General features: G+C 42.8%; 1 protein-coding gene across 5 annotated transcripts in view; it reads left to right on the top strand.

The window, feature by feature from the left end:
* KCNIP4 (potassium voltage-gated channel interacting protein 4) overlaps positions 1-22,373 on the top strand; it is a 1,008,442-nt gene that overhangs the window by 958,414 nt on the left and 27,655 nt on the right. For all 5 annotated transcript variants that reach the window (XM_066385214.1, XM_066385215.1, XM_066385219.1 and 2 more), the window contains one exon: positions 17,307-17,376. In XM_066385214.1, coding sequence (XP_066241311.1) covers positions 17,307-17,376 — 70 coding nt within the window. The remainder of the gene's footprint in view (positions 1-17,306; positions 17,377-22,373) is intronic.

Genomic DNA, 22,373 nt, shown 5'->3' with positions numbered 1-22,373 from the left:
TTCCAGCGTGAACATATCCACGCAGTCCAACAGCTCCATCGACTGGCGTGCCAGGCCTCCAACCTCCAGAAAGATGCCAGCTCCTCACGGGGGCCTTAGTAGTTCTTTCAGTAGTAAGTATAGAAATCCACTCTACTCAACTGCACCACGCACGTGAATGCATTGTAGACGTCATCATAATCCTTGTTACTAATGATAAGCTAAAACAAAGAAAGATGCAGAAGGAACTCCTACTTACAAATTAATAATCCCGAGTTATTGACACTGAGACCCACAGCAATGTGAGTATATTCTGCGTGTCCCGTCCCCGCCCCACCCCACCCCAATTTTGGGAGATGACAAGAGACTTTCATTTCTATCTACATTGAAAATCTTATTCTTCTGAAATAAATTCACACACACAAAGAACATAGTAGCTGATTAGAGGAAAGATTCCACAAGGGCAAGACCAGTGTCTTTTTCCTTCTGTTTCTTCAGCACAGACCTGGGACAGAGCAGACGCTAGATAATTATGACCTGAATAAACACTACACTGGACTTAGAAGTTCAGCATGGGTCAGCTAAGAAATTAAAGGACAATATTGTTGACTGTCATTGGAACTTTTGCTGGGCCCTTTGTGTAAAACATCGCTTAAGTTCTCTCTAGAGTTCTGTAAAACAGGTATGTGCCCCCATCTCATGAATGGAAAGTCCTTGATCTTGAACATGTCTAGCAGATTGTGAATTAACTGAATCCGAGACTATCCCGTCCAGCACATTTGCTCTCTCTTTAGTACATGAACTCATCCCAGACTCTGTAGGCTCATGCATGACCTTGGCCTCTCCCCTAGCTCTTGTTTACCTCTACTCACCCTTCACGTCTCTTTGTGAAGTTGCTTCAATGCCACCCCTTCAGGGCCATCTCCCTATGGCCCTGGAATAGATTGGTCTCCCACACTCCTCTGTAGCACACATCACAGCTGCGGTGAATGATTATCTGTGCAGTTCTTTGTTGTATCTACGCCTTCTCTGCTAAGGCTCTGAGCTCCCCAGGAGGGTCTTCCTCTATCTTATTGACTGTTTTATTCCCAAAATCTATTACACTTTTTTTTATATTGACATATAGTTTCAAAGATAGTTGATGCATAAATGAATGATGGGAAAATGCAGGCTGGCAGATGTTGAGTAACTTACTCACTGTCCCGAAGCTAGTAAGCCATATGAGTAAATGTTAAACCAGAGGTTTTTGAATTCCAGAGCCTGCAATTTAGAATAATAAAAAAGAGAATAGAAGGTTGGTTTAGAATTATAAAAATCCTTTAAGATAAAAAAAGCAGATAATATTTAATAAGGAAAAATATAATGTCACCTATTAAGTGAACAATGACAAAATAAATAAACAGGTTCATAACAATCACCCCTACCATTATAGAAATAACCCCCATCAAAACTAATGCCACATACCACAGTAAACATTGTATATGGGTTTATTTAAGCTCCATAATGCTGACATGGGTATTGTCATTATTCCTGTTTTAAAGATTTAAAACTTTCCCCAGCAAACCCAAGCAGTTTGACTCGAAACACACATAAGCTTAAGATATTTATTTTTTTATTTTTTATTAAGTGAGAGGCAGGGAGGCAGAGAGACAGATTCCCATATGTGCCCCTACTGGGATCCACCCAGCAAGCCCCCTACCAGGAGATGCTCTGCCCATCTGGGGCCACTGCTCCATTGCTTAGCAACTGAGCTATTTTAGCGCCTGAAGTGAGGCCATGGTGCCATCCTCAGCTCCAAGGGCCAACTCACTAGAACCATTTGAGCCATGGCTATGGGAGGGGAAGAGAGATAGAGGGGGGAGAGAGAGAGAAAGAAGGGAGGGGGTAGGGTGGAGAAGCAGATGGTCGCTTCTCCTGTGTGCCTTGACCAGGAATCAAACCCTGAATTTCTACACACCAGGCTGATGCTCTACCACTGAGCCAACTGGCCAAGGCTGAACTTAAGAAATTTAATAAGACTTTAAGGCTCAAACTTGAAAATGTTTGTTATTGTCTCGTTTATTTACTTGCTTCCTCACTCCTACAATCTACAGATTTTTGTTGACTAAAATTAAGGGTGGCCCGACTGCCAAACAAGAGAATGTCATTTCAGGCTGATGGCTCCCAGCTCTAATTTCCAGGATGGAGGAGATAATGGTCTCTGCGATCCTTTTCCTGAAATGGTTAATTTTTCCATTGGGAACAGGAGCTCACAGTCTCCTTTCATAAAGGAAAAATAGCTTTCTGGAAAGAAATCTGGTCGGACTTGCACCAAGCGGAGGGAAGGAACTGTCAGAGTGTGAGGTAGCCAGCCGGTCTCTGGCTCTCGTGGAGGACACTGCTGCCCCCTTGTGCCTCAACTCGGTAATAAAACGCCGGCCCGCTGCAGCCCGGCTCCTCGTGGGCACCTGTGCGTCTGAGCTCCGGAGGAGATCTGTTTGAATCTCCCTTCGCAGACCAGGCCCAGGGTGTCCTTTTGGGCAAGTCTGCCCGCGATGGGAGTCTGAAAGCACTGTGGGTCCAGGCACAGGTGTCCTCTGGGGCAGCTCTTGTGACCCTCTCTAATTAGAGAAACACCTCTGAAGAATTTCTATAAGGCAAAGAAGGGTAGAAACTTCCCAAGTATTTTCAACAAACAGAATTTAATTAGACAGAATAAACTTACAGCCAGGCTCCAGAGACTCAGGGCTGCTGCAGGAATTGTGGTTTGCCGACAGGCGAATTCCTGGGAGACGGACAAGGCGTTCTTTTCTCAGAATCGGGAATGAGAAAGCGGAAGGAAAGGGATTTGTGATCAAGTGTTTGAGTTGGGTTTGACCGCGTCCCATGCCTTCCTTCGGAAAGCAGATACCCTAAGGACCTGTCTCCTCCCCTGTGACATTTGAATTACTTTATGAAAAGTAGTCAGATGTCCCATGCTGCTTTGCCCCGATGGACTTTCGTATGACATTTATTTGTGTCGCTGTGTAAATGATGTCTGTCTCTCCGGTAGACAGTACCTCCACATGGGTGGGTATCATGCTTGTCAGTCTAGGAATATATGTTGAATAAATTACTAATTTTTTTGGCGAATTAATGAGACTGAGAAATATTGGGATAATAGTTCTTCATCGGTGGTGGTGTTGTTTCTTTTCCAAAGATATACTTGTCTTCCTGAAGGGAACTTAGTAAGATATAGCAGAGACATTTTAGTCAAACTCAGGTTCAAACAGTCACTGCTTAAAATCTGTCTGAACTCAGGGAAGTTCAGAAAAATCCTTTTTTGAAGGCTCTTTAAATCAAATAACTCAACAGGCATTCCAATATAGGTTCAGGACTTGGATCCAACTCCAAGAAGCCTCTTTTCCTGCAAAATTTGGGCAACTTCATTTTGCAGAATCAACATAAGTGACTTGAAGAGAGAATGTTAAATCAATAGTTGTAGAGCTCCTGCAATAATGCCAGGAGCTTCATCTGTATAATGTCAACGAGCTATCACTTCTTCACTATGAAATGCTATTACTTTCCACATTTTATAGACTGGCTGACACTCAGAGGTCCAGGACATTTCAATAATTTATTTGTCAGCAGGACCCTGAGTCCTTTCTTTTCTTTTCTTTCTTTCTTTCTTTTTTTTATTAGTCTCATGTAATATTCTCTAACACACAGTAAGAGAGCAGAGGAGCAGCTGTGCACTGTAGTGCCCCTTCCTGGTGACTGTAGGAGCTCAGGAGGCTGAGAGATGCTGTATCTCCACAGTCAAGCAGCTGAGTTAAATATTATCACCTAGCACTCATCTCTTTCCCAATATTATGGGGGGAAGTCTTTCTCCACTTTTTTCTTTTTCTTTTTTTCAATCTAATATTAATATATAACCACCTAGCTCCAAGAATTGTATTCAGGGGGAAAAAGGGGGTTCTTAATACAAATTTTGGAAGCAGCAAAACACCCAGCATGTTAGTTGTATCCAATTGTTAAAGTTTATCTTTTTCTTTTCTTTTCTTCTTTTCTGAGTGAGAGGAAGAGAGATAGAGAGAAAGACTCCTGCATGCTCCCCGATCGGAATCCACCTGGCAACCCCTGTCTGAGGCCGATGCTCTTGTCCTGAGCGCCCGGGAGCCTATGCACTTGAACGATTGAGCCATGGATGCGGGAGGGGCAGAGAGAGTGGGAGAGCTGGAGGGAGAGTGGAGAAACAGATGGTCGCTTCTCCTGTGTGCCCAGACATCCACATGCCTGGCCAGCCAGCTAGGGCCAAAGTTTATCCTTTTCATACATTGTCTCTCTTAATTTAAATTTGTTTTATTGCCTGTGATGTCAATATTTCCTAGAGGTCACTTTACAAATAAGGAAACTTAGACTAAGAGAGAATAAGTGACTTGCCAACGGTTCAAACGCCTGGGAACAGGAACGTTCAAACAAAAACTTAAAGCTAGTTCTATCTCTCTCTCTCTCTCTCTCTCTCTTTTTTTCTGAAGTGAGAAGCAGGGAGGCAGAGAGACAGACTCCCACATGTGCCTGACCAGGATCCACCTGGCATGCCTACCAGGTGGTGATGCTCTGCCCATCCGGGGCGTTGCTCTCTTGCAACCAGAGCCATTCTAGTGTCTGAGGCAGAGGCCACAGAGCCATCCTCAGCGTCTGGGCCAACTTTGCTCCAGTAGAGCCTTGGCTGCGGGAGGAGAAGAGAGAGATAGAAAGAAAGGGAAGAGGGAAGGGTGGAGAAGCAAATGGGCATTTCTCCTATGTGCCCTAGCCGGGAATCAAACCTGGGACTTCCACATGCTGGACCAACGCTCTACCACTGAGCCAACTAGCCAGGGCCACTAGTTCTATCTCTTAGCGATCAACTTTTATTCTCTAAAAACTGAAAAGCTAATTCTATTATTTCCAATGAGCTTTTTATACCCCAGTTATTGAATATAGTAAGGTTTTTAAAATTTGTGTTGAAATAAGAAGGTTTCTATTGACCTGGGTGGTCTCCCTTAATTTCTCTGATCATATTTTTGAGAAGCAGTCATGAACGTTGGAGGAGGAGGGTGGAACCAAGAGGTTGAGCTCAAAATGGTTCTGCAAAACCATTGCATGGTCTCTCATGTGCCCAGGATCAGAGGTGTGTGTAAGAGAAAGTGGAGACTTTGAATATCATAACACAAGGCATCAAAATGTTCTTCAGCACAACTGGATAGAGAAGAATAGGAAATCACAGAGAAATATATTATTTTGGCATGCATGGAGTTCCACACAAGTTGTTGAGCAAACTTCCAGAGCAAGTTTATTTCCTAATTTCTTAAAAGCTAAGAACTGGTTGAATTACTTGTCCATTCAGGACAGACGTGTTTGGCACTCTCTGTTCGGAACACTCCTGGCTCTGTAAAGATCGCCTTCAAAGTATTTACCAAGTCTAAAGAGAACAGAAAAGTCCCAAAACACAATGGAGTGATGTCACCAGTCTAGGTCATGGCATTGTACCATTTAAATTTTGAAAATCTCCTACAATTGTAGAATGCCAGGGCATCTTTAAATTGTCATGTCACTCTAAGAGAGTGACTTTTCAGAGAAATCAAATCAAGACAGTGGGGAGCGGGAATTTAATTTGAAAGAACCTATGTTTTCCCGATTGGGTTAGGTATTAAAGAAGGATGGAATAATCTGTAAAGACAGCCAGGCTGTCCAATTACAGGTCTCTGAGAATGAAACACGCCGTCCATCATCTGTACTATGTGATTGAGCTCACGTCATCTGTCTCGTGACAGCCATCCTTGATGGAGGTGGTGGAGTGTTTTGTTTTCACGTTTTAATCAACTACATTAATGGGAAATATAAAAGGAAATCTCAAAAGATAAAAAAAAAAATTTGTCCTGGCTATGAAATAATCATACTATTCTGCAGTTTGATATATTCACATCTTTGAAATTAAGAAAATAAAATGTCGTTCTTTCTCAAATGTTAAATATATATACAAACAGAACAGTTGTGAACCATCTGTAGCATATAACACAACATGTTAGAGCATTCTCCAGTAAGGAGACGTCTTTGCTTTGTAGGTATTGCAGACATCAGAATCTTAACTATAGTAATTGGATGGAGTCCATGTGGGATACATAATGGTAATTTGAAAGTCATTTGAAACTATGACTATAAAATAGCAAATAAATAATTGGATTCATACTCAATATAAGAAATTCATGGTTTGTGATTAAGTTCACTTAACGATTAATAAATGTATGCATTATTACATATTCAGTTAAGTTTCTCAGATGAGTTTAAAATATCCCCTTGCCATGTAACCAGTGAAACTACTTAGCCATGGTGAACAAGGGAAGAATGCCTTTTCTGTCCTCTCCTGGTGCATCAGTCAGAATATTATTTACTAACAGCATCTCAATAGCTGCAAATGCTCAAAGATATGTTTCTCATTCCGTCTCTGGTCAGCAGGGGCAATCTGCTTATTGATTGCCCTCAAGAAGTCCTGTTGAAGGGGAAGCTACCGTTTCACACAGGATTGCTGTGCCACAAAGAAAGTGCTGCAGCCTGAAAGTGGCGTCTGTCTAGAAGCGTTCTGACCACATCTGCTCATCTGATGGGGGTGTGTGGTATAGGGGCTAGGGTGTTCCGACCACATCTGCTCATCTGATGGGGGTGTGTGGTATAGGGGCTAGGGTGTTCTCACACCACCCAGCAATTCTTGGACGCCAGCAACGTGTTCTAAAATTCAACTCAATTTTGACGATCTCTACCCAGCTTGCTATCGGGTTGCACAAGGGCTCACTCAGTCCCACAGGACTGGCCTCCACCTCAGATGCCAATTGCAAGCCCGGGTTGTTTCCTGTGCTTCTCACTGGCCAGTTATATATCACACATGCCTCTGACCCCCTCCCTGGGCTTGACTAATTTGCTAGAGTGGCCCACAGAACTCAGGAAACCCGTTTCCTCACAAGATTCCCAGGTTATTATAAAAGGACATAACTCAGGTACATCCCGGTGGAAGAGATGCCTAGGGCAAAAGTTGGGAACAGGGACTGAGCTTCACAAACGGACATTGAGCTTCATGCCCTCTCAGAGCCTGTTGCTCTCACCACACCTCCATGTGTCTACCAACCCAGAAGCTCTCTGAAATCCATCCTGTTTGGTTTTTGTGGAAGCTTCAGTGCATAAGCACAATTGGTCATAATATTGATTATTGGTGATTGAACTCAACCACCACCCTCATCCCTTGTCAGAGAGGGGTGGTACTGAAAATTCCAACCCTCTATTTACATGATTGGCTCTCTGACAACCAATGGGACATGCCTAGGTGGGCTACAAAAGTTGCCTCATTAACATAATAAGAGAAACCTTTCTCTCATTACTCATAAAATCCCAATAGTTTTAGGACCTCTGTGCCAGAAATGGGGATGAAGATATATATATATATATGTAGACCCTGGCCAGTTGGCTCAGCTACAGAGTGTCACCAGGCATTTGGATGTCTCGGATTCGATTCCGGGCCAAGGCACACAGGAGAAGCGCCCATCTGCTTCTCCACCCCTCCCCCTCTCATTCTCTTTATTTCTCTCTTACCCTCCTGCAGCCAGGGCTCCATTGGAGTAAAGTTGGCCTGGGCACTGAGGATGCTCCATGGCCTCTGACTCAGGTGCTAGAATGGCTCCAGTTGCAGCAGAGCAACACCCCAGATGGGCTGAGCATCCCCTCCTTTTGGGCATGCCGGGTGGATCTCGGTCAGGCACATGCAAGAGTGTGTCTGTCTGCCACACCCAACTTCTCACTTCGGAAAAATACAAAAAAAAAATAAAAGATATATATATATAAAATTCTTAATAATATATATATATATATATATATATATATATAAATTTCTTAATTCGTTGGGCAGAATTTTTCATGTCTTCATAGCCAACCACTAGGGACCCATGAAATGCAATCTTCCCATGTGTTCAGAAGCAGGAAGAACCTGTGGATAAACAGCACCACTAAAGACTGCCACACATAAAATGTATTCTCCTTTCCTTGTGCAATTCAGCTGCTCCCCTTTGGGGAATCTCATGGCTTATTACTGCTTGCTCTTATAAACATCCAGGATGCCTGCTGGTCTCTGCTTAGGAACCTGTGCGCAGCTCTCATGACGCATGGTCTCCAGCAATTGCACTGCTTAAGAAGGCAGCTTCCTCTGAGAAGTGCCGACTTACAGGCCACCTGCTCTTGCCAGAGGAATGGACGCTCCCGTTATTTGAGTAGTTAGGCGGGTCTCCATCTGTCTCTCCTCTGATCCGAGTGCCTAGTCTGTGTGTTCTTTTTGTGTCGTTCTGCCCACAATCTGCCTATGCAGATACCTCATGGGGCGTCGCTCCACTTCCTCTGTCAGGAAGAATAACAGAAAGGACAGTCACTGGACAGGACATGGATGCCATGACATTTCTGTTGGTAGAAACCCAAGCTTTTCAGTGTAGGTGCCTCAGCACCGTCATGAATGCCCTCCTTAGCCAAAGGGCTGGATGTGAGGGACGCTGAACCACCCAGGTGTTTCAAAGATGTGACATTGTTGACATCATAAGAGGGTTCATGAGAAACTATTTATTTCACAAGGACTTCTAGTTTTTTCCCATATTCTTAAACTACAATTCTTTCCGGATTCCTGAAACAGTATTTCTAAACATTTAATAATAGTTCTGAACCTGAGGAGATGACCTGCACGATAGCAGGCTGATTTATGGGAAGAGGAGACCTTAGCCAGTGCAGTGGACAATCACTAAGAAAACACATCTGGTTTGCAGACCGCTGCAATCATGTCTAGAGCATTCCACCAGAGTTGAGACAACTTGCAAGGAAATACAAAAGGTTTTCTTATGAAATAAAAGTACAAGGATTCACGATGCACCTCAAAAAAATAATAGTCCCTTTAGTAATTTTCTGTGCATACATAAATCTCTCTAAAGCACTTTACATGGACTACTGTATTTTGAAGGTATCACCTAAGCATCACTAAGAAAAACTTCCCTTAAAATTAATGAATAAAAGGCTCCTGGGTTTCTGCTGACATTTATTTCCAGCATGGTGGCCTTTAGTCTTCTGAGCTGTCATTTACAATTGCAGTATTCCCGTGCCTTCGAGGGTAAGCTCTGACGATATTAGATAGAGTAAATTCAATTTATCATGCTAGAGTAGGAGGCATAACTCATATCTGCTTTACGGACTCACTGCATTACATCAGACCTGCACTCTAGTGGGTCCGACTGCTTTGGTGAATACCGTTTAACCCTGGTGTAGCCACTCTGATGTTACAGTGACCCTTTGTGTAATGGGGTTTTGCTTACCAAATTCTTGATTGCACTAGATTTAATGAGCAATATGATATACAAAGATAGCATAATATTCATTATCTTATTAATTTTTATAACAACCCTCTGACATCAATAATTATCCCCATATTACAGGGGAGAACAATGAGACTTAGATTCTTAGATTAAACAATTTGCCTGAAGCTGCACAGCTTCTAAGTGACAAAACAGGGGCTCCAGCCAGTTCTTCTACTTAACTCCAGAGCAGGAGCATTAGCATTTCACTGCAATAGTCTAAACACCGCCTGGCAGACCATACCAGCTATTGTATAGATAGGAAGGTGCTTGTGGTAGCCACACGTCAGCCATCAGCCAGACCTCAGGACACCCAGACACAGGTAAGGCTCAGCCACCCACCATGTGGCTCAAGGACAGTCCCTCTAACCTCAACCTCAATCTCTTCACCTTTAAAATGAAGCCATTGAATGGAATTATCTCTAAATTTGCTTAAACACTCAAGTTTCCTGGTTCTGTGATCAAACGACCACCCTCTGTCACATTCTAACTGTGGGAACGCGGGCAGTTGCTCTCTAAGGCAGTCTGCCCCTCTGTGAAATGGAGCTCATGCCACACCTATTTATCCACGTGAACTGATCCAGGTAAGGCATTTCACACAATGCTCACAACATAGACAGTGCTCGGACAGCGTGTCATCGTCATGATTGTCATCACCATCGTGCTGGTATCATAAAAATCACTGCTTTCCTGTGACTGATATCAGTAATAAATAACAATTCAATGTACATTTACAATTGACCTTGACCCTCGCATGTATCACAATACCACCTGAAAGACCGAAAAGGTTCATCAGGGAACACCTGTGGAAGGTCCCCAACAGGCAAATGTCCCTTCAGCAGCTGGCAAGTGTATAGAGATGATGTGCTAAGAAAATCTCATTCCATATTTATTGCATCCTGATCCTATCATGGTAAGGGTTTAAGAAGCAGTAAAAACCACTCTCTGGTCGTAACGGATGACTGTGCCCGGAAGCAAAGCGCCCAGACCCTCTACCTCCTTAACATTTGATGGAGTTGTTCAATTTCCCCTGCCCTGAAAATGGGAACTTCTTCCAAAGCACGCTTGGTCTGGCCATTCACAATCAGAGTACAGCGGATGCAGGGAGGAGGGCGGGGGAGGCTTCCTGGCTGGGCTAAAGACAGTAACTTCTCAAAAAAGAAATTGAAAGCATTTTCCACAAATTCTCAAACTACGAGTCGTCATATATATTGTTGCTGTTGTTTTTGTTTTGTTTTAAATCAATGTCCCCAGTTTTCACTGAAATAGCTCCATTTGGTTCTGGGAGCAAACAAACCCCATGCGTCTTTCCAAAGGCAGTATTTCCACAGATGGTTCACCAGGAGGCCACCTCTTCAGTTTCAATGGAAAAACAGATGACAGTTCAGACACAAGATAACACTGCAATTAATGGAGACAGGAACATATGTGTTTTATTTCATGGAACTTTTATTGCATGAGAGCAAACACGGAATTTTCTGTTAACTTGCTCCTATGTCCTCAAAGAGCAGAAAGTGCTTGACACACAGAAGTAACTGGGTAACTGTTGAAAGAATAAATCAGGGGTCGGGAACCTTTTTGGCTGAGAGAGCCATGAACGTCACATATTTTAAAATGTAGTTCCATGAGAGCCATACAACGACCTGTGTACTTTATACATTATCCAATAAAAATTTGGTGTTGTCCCGGAGGACAGCTGTGATTGGCTCCAGCCACCCGCAACCATGAACATGAGCGGTAGGAAATGAATGGATTGTAATACATGAGAATGTTTTATATTTTTAACGTTATTATTTTTCTTATTAAAGATTTGTCTGTGAGCCAGATGCAGCCATCAAAAGAGCCACATCTGGCTCGCGAGCCATAGGTTTCTGACCTCTGGAATAAATAAATGAACAGCTCTGTGGAAAGCTGTCACCCAACATTTTACCTAACTTTAATCTCCCTGAGCTTCATTTTTTAAAGAAACTTTTTATTTTATTTTATTTTTTTGTGACATGGACAGAGAGAGACAGAGAGAAAGACAGACAGATAGGAAGGGAGAGAGATGAGAAACATCAGTTCTTCACTGAGGCGCCTTAGTTGTTCATTGATTGCTTTCTCATATGTTCCTTGAGGGGGGGGCTACAGCAGACCAAACGACACCCTGCTCAACCTAGCAACCTTGGGCACAAGCTGGTGAGCCTTGCTCAAATCCAATGAGCCTATGCTCAAGCCGGAGACCTTGGGGTTTTGAACCTGGGGCCTCCATGTCCCAGTCCAATGCTTTATCCACTGTGCCACCGCCTGACCAGGCTTCATTTTTTTTTTTAAATCTCTAAATCATTCCTACCTTTTAAGATTAGCAAAAAACCAATCAAAGAGGTAATGCCTGTCAGAGGGCATGGGATATGGGCTGAGGCAACCATTGTCATGGCGATGATGTGGCCCCACAGGGTGCTATCCAAGCACCTTGGACTTTGTGAAAACAGGCACACCACTGTATCCCTTAGAGAGAGCTGTACAGATAAATGCCTTGATATCCTCTGGCGATTTCAGGATGACAGATTCATGCAGGAAGCAAATGGTTACTATTTATTCATGGGATTTTGTGCATGTCACCTTCCTATGTGATTTGAGTCTCAAGCCCTCTAGGTATAAAGCTCTCTCCTCCACCAGTGAAGGCAGCATATATTGGCACAGCCGGTCTGGAAAGCAATGTGACTGTGCATAGGAAGAGCTCGCACCCTTTGGTCCTGTAATCCTCCTACTGGGATTAGTCATAAAGAACGAACCACAGGTGCAGTCACAGATGTATGCACTAGAATATTAATGACATCATTATTCCTATGCAGTCGAAGATGCTATAATCCCCTTAACATCCATGGTAAGTTCAATGGATACATGATTATGCAGCCATTAAAAATCATGACATGAAAAATGTTCAGGATATTTAGTACAGTTAAAAAAATACAAGATACACTGCTATACTCTTGTATTGTCACAATTTTATTTGTAGAACATATTAACATATGCTTAGATAAATGACCAAAATGGCCTTAACACCATACAAACATGGGTGATTTTTATATATGCATGTTTTTCTGTAGACAGCATGTTTTTGTTAATGAAATGTTTCCATTTCATTTTATTTGTTAATGAAATGTTTTCATTTGTTAATAATCAGACAAGCCTGACCAGGCAGTGACACAGTGGATAGAGCATCAGACTGGGATGCGAAGGACCCAGGTTCAAGACCCCGAGGTCACCGGCTTGAGCGCAGGCTCATCTGGTTTGAGCAAGGCTCACCAGCTTGGACCCAAGGTTGCTGGCTCAAGCAAGGGGTCACTCAGTCTGCTGTAGCCCCCCAGTCAAGGCACATATGAGAAAGCAATCAATGAATAATTAAGGTGCCCTAATGAAGAATTGATGCTTCTCATCTCTCTCCCTTCCTGTATGTCTATCCCTATCTGTCCCTCTCTCTGACTCTCTTTGTCTCTGTCACAAAAAAAAAAAAAAATCAGACAAATGTCATTAGAACATATAATGAAGAAATCATAAAGGCTTATAGCAAGTTATAGTATCTTCTCAAAGTATAGATGTGTGATTTCCTTACTTTCCCTAAATTTGGGAACTCAACTGCTTCTTGGATCCTTCCTCTGAGGCTGAAGAAGCCCTAATGAAGAAAAGACACATGGACATGTAGTAGCCTTATTGGGTGTGTTGTCTTGAAAATAGCATAACTTTAAAATAACGTTAGGGGAAAAGACTTCATAGTGCCGAGTGATTTGATGATGGGAAAACTTAACCATCCGTGGGAACCTAGTTCAGAGCACAGATATTTGGAGCATATTTCAGCTAAGCCTCCAAGACAGACATTGTGAACAGTTTACCCCATCTGTGTTCTAATCTTCTTACCTGGTCACATGAGATTTCTCTTCTTGTTTGAGGTGGACATAGGAAGTGATTTCTAATTAACACAATGAGAGTGGAAATGATGTGTACCACTTTAAGACCTGGCCCATAAGAGCCTCCCGTGCACACACCTCTCAGCGCTCTTGTTCGCCTTCCTCCCAGATGCGAGAATCACAGGAGACTGTAGAAGACACAGGTTGAAGATAGCCAAGCTTTCATTAGCCCCACTCTCTTCATGACTCTGAGGGGAAGAACCATCAGCTAATTTATATATTCACCCAAGTCTACTAGATAAGCAAGAAATAGACCACATTCTTCTTTAATTTGTATATATTGAGGGGCCTGTTTGTTATAGCAGCAAGAGGGAAACTGTCTAATACAGCCACATTGCCTGTCATGTACACTTAGCTGTACACATAGCCTGGCCAGATGCATTCTTGGTGAAGAAGTGGAGATACCACTTTTATGGATAAACTACTCCATGAAAGGGGTGAGAAAAAAGTTACAGAATAGTCCATTTGTACCATTTAAAAAGTCACTAGAGCCTGACCATGTGGTGGCGCAATGGATAGAGCGTCGGACTAAGATGCGGAGGACCCAGGTTCAAGACCCCAAGGTCGCCAGCTTGAGCGTGGGCTCATCTGGTTTGAGCAAGGCTCACCAGCGTGAGCCCAAGGTCACTGGCTCGAGCAAGGGGTCACTTGGTCTGCTGTAGCCTCCCGGTCAAGGCACATATGAGAAATCAATCAATGAACAACTAAGGTGCTACAGTAAAGAATTGATGTTTCTCATCTCTCTCCCTTCCTGTCTGTCTGTCCCTATCTGTCCCTCTCTCTGACTCTTTCTGTCTCTGTCTCTGCCACACACACACACACACACACACACACACACACACATCACTAGAGTCCTATAGAATTTGATTAATTTCTCTCACATGAAAGTACTAAAATGTATTGGTTTCCCATAAGAACTCAGATTGTACTCTCTACATTGTTATTTTTTATCATCTTTTGTCTTGTTTTTTGAGCTTTCTTCTTCTATTTGGACATAGGTCCCATGAGGGACCTATAAACCTTTGACTTGTTTATGACTGATGCCCCTATTCCTAGAATAATAAGCACACAATAAATATTGAAGATGTAAATTAATGTAATGGCTGTGAGGCAGATAAAGACCAATTCACCTGGGGAGGCTTACCCCCCTAAAACTGCACCAGGAGCTTTCCGGGGGCAGAGAAAGAAATTTTGCCCAGTACAGACAAGAGAAGACACAAGTCAATTACATAGGAGACAGTCAATTTCTAACTTTTATTTCACACTATGAGATATATTTATCAAATGCTTCCAGGGACCCACGGCATCTGACAAATTAGCTGAGTGCAGATGTCTCTTCACTTCCCGTCCTGCTCTCCCCCGAGCGTCCCTTCAACTCTGAGGCAGGTTTCCAGCCCTGACCTTGCGCAGACTTACCACCTGGTGGCCATTCATTTGCTCTCTTCTTGCTATCCCAAACAGATGGTGCCGAGGTAAATAGCCCATAAATCACAATCTCCATGCGTCAGAGGGTCTAACGATACAAAGTGCTCATTTGCTTTTAAGATTGGTTCTGTTGCTGCCAACTAGATCGAAGCATTTAGTCCAAACGTTGGAGTGATTAGCTACATCCATGCCATCTTTTTGCTTTGGAGGTATCTGTTCATTGTTCATTCCTTTATATATTCATCAGGATTATCCAGTAAAACAGAACCAGTAGATGTGTATATAAACAGAAAGAGATTTATTTTAAGTAACTGGCTCACACAGTTGTGGAGGCTTAGCCAGTCCAAACTCTGATAGGGGAGGCAGACAGGCTAGAGGCTCAAGAAAGAGCTGCAGTTCAAGTCCAAAGGCAGTCTGCTGTACAACCAGGAAGAGCTGATGTTGCACGTCACATTCAAAGGTTGTCAGCTGGAGAATTCCCTCTTGCTCGGTGGAGGTAGATTTTTGTTCCATTCAAGTCTTCAACTGATTATTAGATCAGGCCAGCCCACACCATGGAGGGCAATCTGCTTTACTCACAGTCCGCCCGTTCAAATGTAAATCTCGTCCAAAAAAACCTCCAGAAGCATCAAGTGTAATGTTTGATCAACACATGGGCATCACAGCCCAGACAAGTTAACACATAAAATGAACCATCAGTTTGCTTGCTTGCTTTTTTTCACATTTTTTTTTGTTTGTTTTGTTTTTATAGTCCTCAGAGTCATTATTTCCACAGGGTTCATCTAATTTGTAACTTGTGGTGACCTGGAAAGTCCCACACTCACATCGTAGCTCTCCTGGCGGCGAGCTGAGTAATGGTGCTTTACCATAGAACCTCCAGTCCTGTCTCTATGAATGAACTTTCAAGTCATAGGTTTAGTATAACAATTACGTAGGAGAAATACACACGGGCAAGCTCTCTAAACACATGTTTATGTTGAAATTATTTAAATCTTGTTTATGTATCAGAGGTCTTAAGTGAATGAATAAGAAAATAGAAAATTGCTCATGTGAAGCACACTACAATACAGTTGTAAGTAACTGGTTTATTGGAATAAGGATCAAATGAATCAGCTTTATTTGTAAGTGGACAGTGATCTTAAGGGTTAAGAGAAGCTTTAAAGACTACAACAGATGATTACTGAAGATCCTAGGAACAGTGTCACATTTAAAGTACACTGAACAGCCATCCTTCAAGTCAAGAACATTAAAACACCCCTGATTCTTCTCCAGGGAATCCTGGGGAAATGCCGGGTGGTTTGGGGGTCCTGTGACAATGGACCCAGATGAGCCCATGTAAGATGGAACTGTCCGTGAGAAGCTAATCAGAAGAACTGGACAGAGCTTACCACCTTTTCATCTTCCATGCACAGTCAGCAGCCCACATGTGATCTGATATGGGATTATTATGTGATTGTCAGTCTCCACTGCCCCAGGAGGCTTCTCTTCTCAGATTCCTGGCCAGACTGCTCTTCTTTTTTCTCTTTTTTTTGTAAGATTGTATTTATTCATTTTAGAGAGGGGAGGGAGGGAGAGAGAGAGAGAGAGAGCGAGATTGGGGGAGGAGCAGGAAGCATCAACTCCCATATGTGCCTTGTCCAGGCAAGCCTGGGGTTTTGAACCGGCGACCTCAGCATTCCAGGTCAATGCTTTATCCACTGCGCCACCACAGGGCAGGCCAGACTGCTCTTACAACTACAAAGACTGGAGGAAGTTTGGCCCTCACATCAGTCTAAGGTCCTCTTGTTTAGCTCTCATTTCCTACACAAAGGCAAATCCCTTCTAACATTTAAAATTTTGTTTCCTATTACAGAAAATGCCCAATGCCCTGTGATCCCACCAGAACAATAGTCCAACATTAGCAGAGTGCCCAAGGTCAACATCCATGAATTTTAAATAGCTCTGCCCAGGGGACAAAGGTGGGAATTTGTCACCTTCAGGCTTGTTTCTTTGTAGTACCTCTTCTCCAGAAATTCAAAAAATCATGGGGTCCTGTGGCATTTCAGGTCACTTGTTAGAAACTAAGTTATTGTACACTTCTGAACAAATTCTTAACAGAAATTAGTAATGATTCCTGGTTGAAACTTCTTGGTCCAGGCTACCTTTGACCCAAATGGAGCACCGATTTTCTCAATAAACTAAAGATTTTGTGGGTCAGCAAATCGACAGAGGACATAGAGCCAAGATCTAGATAACATCACCTCATACGCACCTTGCAATATCCTTGCTTTACGAATAACAATGTAATTTCCTCTTACCTCTTTGATAATAAACGTGTTCTCACAAGCAGCAGGGTGTTTTTGAATGTGTCAGACTAGCTCTGACATATATATAAAGATTTTTATGTCTGCAATTCATTTTTTCTTTCTGTGAGATTTAGGACAAAGGAAACTTTACAGTGTGCTTTTATTCTCTCCGTAATAATGGCTGGGTGGTTAACTTTCTTGGCGCTACTTTGCACGGTAGACAGTTCTGTTTAAAAATGTGCAAAAAACTTAGTTTTACAAACATTTTGTTCATATTGCTTCTCTACCACTTTCTCCAGGAATGCCCCAGCGGTGTTGTTAACGAAGACACCTTCAAAGAGATTTACTCACAGTTCTTTCCGCAGGGAGGTAAGTATGAACATGGGCCTGTTCAAATCATGCTTGCAACCTTTTTCCTTTCTTTTTTTTCCCACTGGTGCTGCACTGGCCTGGGGGCGGGGCCATGGTCAACACTAGCTGTCTCTCTTCCCCTCACACGCTGTCTTTCTCGGTCTCTGTGGGGCAGGGGAGGCTGCAGCTGCAGCCCCATGTCGGGGATTTCCTCAGAGGTTTTTGTTCATGAATATCATTGTTAGTTGCTCTTCCTGTGAAGGGGAGTGAAGTGGGCATCGGCCTACATGGCCATCGGTGAGGTCACTCTCTGGTTGATCTTGTGTACTAACTCCTTGCTGAACTACTTAGGCTTACAGTCTTGAGTTTGGCCTTCTCTTTCATGGCATGACTACATTTTTTAAATCATTATGTCACAGAATGAATACATACAGCATGCAAGGGTGTGATATTTTCAATATATAGTAAAAGTAAACTACTGACAAATGATCAACTATCCGCGAGTTGGGTCTTCGGTTTAACACAACCAGCACCATTGCCGTGTGGAGAGCACGGCGGCTCTCACATGCATAGCGCCCCCTGACGCTGAGGCCTGGTCCTGCGACAGTGAGCTTTCACGTGCATTACAGATTTCATTTGGTTCTTCCAACGCTTAAAATTAGGACAAAGGTAATTATCCTCAATTTACATATGCAAAATCTGGGGCTTAGAGAAGTTATGTGGTTTGCTCACACTTCCCTGCAGTGGCAGATCTGGGTTAGAACCTGGATTTCCCTGGAGCCTCACCTAGTGTTCTCTCTGCTGGTTTCTTTCTTTTTCGGTAACTCTTTACTGGGACACGCCCCCATCCCCGTCTAAGAAAAAGGAATACCACTCCAGATAGTATTTTAATGAAAAAGAAAACAGGAGAGCAAAATGATAAGACATATGCGTTAGAGATGAAGGAAGAGCTCTATGGGCCCCTGGACCTTTCTCTTTCCCCTTCAGTCATCAACGACACGCCCAGTTCTGATTTGTCACTCAGCCTGCTATGTGTGCAGCTACATGTTAGGTGCTGGTGATGGAAAAGGAGTAAGACACGGGACCTGCCCCCAAAGAATGTTATATTCTAGTGTAGCAATGGGCAAGGTCAAGATAAATATGAATATGAGGGTCTATAGAGGTTTAAAAAATACTATCATGGGAACACAAGGTGGGAGAACTGGAGCGGCTGAAGAACAGGGAGGAAACGCACGAGAGGCTGTCCGGACACGGCCAACCTGAGCCGATGCAGCCACCGTTTCTGAGGCGTCTAACATGTGTTGGACCCAGGTGTGTGCTACCCTTCCCCTTCCAACAAACCTAGACGTGATTCTCCCTTTTTAATAAACGTGGAAACTAAAGTGCGGAGATGTTCATCCAGTTCCTTTCCAGTACCTTTTGCAGTGCTGTCCATTTCAGAAGTCTGCCATCATCCCATGCCAAAGTAACTCAATAGTTTCCAAATTTGTCCCTGATTCCAGCCGTCCTCCCTGATTACCTACCACGATCTAGTCACAGCACAAGCCGGATGGATGATCCTGCCAAGTCATGTCACTGCTCTGCTCCAACTTCCCACCTTAATAGACCGGAAGCCACAACCTACGCAGGGACCTCCAAGTTGTGGTCACGGGTTTCCTGTTCCCCCTCTGCCTCGACATTCCCCACTCGCCCTGTCAGCTCACTGAGTTCCAGCCACATTGGCCTCTTTGCCATTCCTCCAATATGGCTGTCGTGCTGCCGCTCCTGACCCTTTGGACTTACAGTTCCCTCTGCCTGGACTTCTCTTCTCTCACATATCCACCTCAGTGCCTCACCACCTTTGCTTTTACCCAAATGTCACCCTATTTTATACTGCAACCCCTTAAAGAATCCCCTTCCCCCTTCCCTGCTTCTTGCCTCACTTTAGCACTGAAGAGCACCTAATAATATATACCATTAACCTACTTTTGTTACTGTTGATTGTCTCATTCCCCACTAGAATGTCATCTCCAGGGAGCAGCGGTTTTTTTTGTTTTGTTCCCTGCTGTACCCACCGGTGGTGGACCAGTGACTGGCCAGCAGTGGCACTGGATAAACACTCGCTGCATAGATGAGTGAGTGAGCGAGTGACTGACTGGTGTCCACCTCGCCTGGTGGCTCTAATGCAATTGAACAGTACCTGTCATAGGCATTCTGAAAGTTTACCCCTGAACAGTAGTTGTGTCCTACAAAAATTAGTTTCCCATTTGGGCTTCAGTACAGTTCAATTATTAGACATTTCAATGGGTTGAAAACAATTTTGTACACAGATTGTCAAAGTAGAAATTTTCCTTTAAGATGGACTTTTAAAAGAAGTTAATTAAGATTGAATTCCGAGAAAACAGAGTGCGGCTCACTGTTATATGGATTTAGACATGTCGTGAGTGACAGCTCCCATATCTTGTTCTCATTACTAACAGACCATAGACAGGTATTGGTCAAAGAGCCTGACGCCAGATTGTAATGGGTCAGTGTCTGTATTAGTAAAGAATTTGGGATATTATTTGATTAATTCATATATTTATAAATTATTAAAAACCATGGAATTTTTAAAGAAAAATTATGTTTACTATATATTTAAGAATCTGCCAGTGTATCGATAGGCAATAATGCCAAAGCTCTTAGTACAAATGCATATCTTTATTTTTTTGATTACCTCAAATGAAAGTTATTACAGGTTACAAATTAGATATGGCTCTGCATTAAAAATGTATCCTTATATGAAAAATAACATTTTGGCATTAAAGAACATCTACTTAAGCACAATCCTTTGCAAATGATTCTTATTACAAAATCCAAAGGGATTTGGAGAAAAATTACTTTTGCATGTTTAAAAATGATTTGGTTATTCATGCTAATTGAATGCATAAGTCTAACAGTACCAGGCATAAATAGATAAAATGAAATATTTTAAAGAATAGTGAGTTGACACTTAAAGAATTAATATCATGCACACAAATTGTATCTCGCAGCACTCCTAGGAAAGGACAAGAGACCTAAAGAAGAATGTCATACACAGTGGCTGGCAAATTTATGTTATGGCCATCCTCACACTTCTGTGAATTCATTTATTTAGGTTGCTGGTCTGAAAGCAACAGGTTTATCTCATTATGAGCTGTAACAATGATTGCTTCATAAATCACAATGCCCCACCATTTCCTGCAGGAAGATGCTTTGTCTCATCTGCAGAACCTTCTGCAATTTGTATTGTGTCAGGCGTTTAGTTTTCCCTGTTGCTTAGCGAGATGGTTTACCACGCACAACCTGTTTGGTGTTCTGGATGTCAGCACAGCTGGTAGAACAGAGCTTCCTGTCTGTAAGGGATCAAGTCGGCCTGCTATAAAACAAGCCACGAAAATGCCCTTCCCTGGATTGTTACAGCAACTTTTTCAACTTCATATGTGGTGGAAGCTTCCACATGGACACTTAGCTCACCGAGCATTTTTAAAGCTCATAAGAATTGCAGTTTTCTGCTAATTGCAGCCTACTCCTGCTAATGGTGCAAGAATTTTGCACTTACTTTGGCTATACAAGGCACCCAGTATAAACAGCTGTTGAAAAAAAATGAATGAATGAGTTTCGTTCAAAAGATCTAAGTCAACAAACATTTATTGAGCAGTAACTGTGGCCAAGGCACTTGAGGCACTTAGATGGGTTTGATGGACATAAAGAATATATTTTTGGCCCTGGCCGGTTGGCTCAGTGGTAGAGCGTTGGCCTGGTGTGCAGGAGTCCCCGGTTTGATTCCCGGCCAGGGCACACAGGAGAAGTGCCCATCTGCTTCTCCACCCCTCCCCCTCTCCTTCCTCTCTGTCTCTCTCTTCCCCTCCTGCAGCCGAGGCTCCATTGGAGCAAAGTTGGCCTGGGCACTGAGGATGGCTCTGTGGCCTCTGCCTCAGGCACTAGAATGGCTCTGATTGCGGCAGAGCGACACCCCAGATGGGCAGAGCATTGCCCCTGGTGGGCATGCCAGGTGGATCCTGGTTGGGCACTTACTGGAGTCTGTCTGACTGCCTCCCTGTTTCCAACTTAAGAAAAATACAAAAAAAAAAAACAAGAATATATTTTTAAATTTTTTTTTTAGATTTTATTTATTGATTTTTAGAGAGAGGAGAGAAAGAGAATGAAAGAGAAGGAGAGAAAGAGATAGAGAAAGAGAGGTGGGTGGAGAAGCAGAAAGTATCAACTCATTGTAGTTGCTTCCTGTATGTGCCTTGACCAAGCAAGCCTAGGGTTTTGAACTGGTGACCTCAGTGTTCCAGGTTAACAATTTATCCATAGCACCACCACAGGTCAGGCTGTTTTTTTAAATTTTTTAAATAACTCTATCATTGAATATCTAAAACAATACTTGTAAGAATGTCCAGGATGATTTATAAATGGCTTATTGAGTAGAAACTAGGATTCATGTATATTAACCTGCCTTACCATAGCAACAAGGCCATGAACTGTATATTCAAATGCTAATTCTATACATTGTGCTTAAATTCAGGTTGGGAATAGGGATTTTTGGTGGGAAAGAGGAAATCAACCAGATTGATTTCAATCCTCAGATCTGACGTGATAATCAAATATTCTGAGATGGATGTGTATCACTGTTTTTTTCAGTGATGTGGTTAACTGGCATCATCATTTTGGTCTAGATATAATTGAGTTAAGGACACTGGACTAAAGTCAGGAGTCCTCAGTGTGTGGCTAGACTATGCCCCAACCAAGGCGTGTGACTCAATATTGTTCCTCTGTGAAATGTGGAACAAAGAGTCCTCACTTTTCTTTCTACTCTACTAATGTTCATGTCTAAGAGTTGGTATTGAGATGTCTTAATTTTATTACTGCCTCTGCCACTAACTAACTACGTGAACTTAGCTAAGCCACTGAAAATACCTGCACTTACTGTCCACCTGGGACAAATACAGATAAACAGCTAAGTAATATCCAAGTTACTTTCCTAGCCTAAGAACCCACTAATTTTGTTC

The sequence above is a fragment of the Saccopteryx leptura genome, chromosome 5 (assembly GCF_036850995.1).
Source record: "Saccopteryx leptura isolate mSacLep1 chromosome 5, mSacLep1_pri_phased_curated, whole genome shotgun sequence".
Classification (NCBI taxonomy): Eukaryota; Metazoa; Chordata; class Mammalia; order Chiroptera; family Emballonuridae; genus Saccopteryx; species Saccopteryx leptura.
Note: the sequence above shows the minus strand (reverse complement) of the source record. Positions and strands in the feature narration are given on the sequence as shown.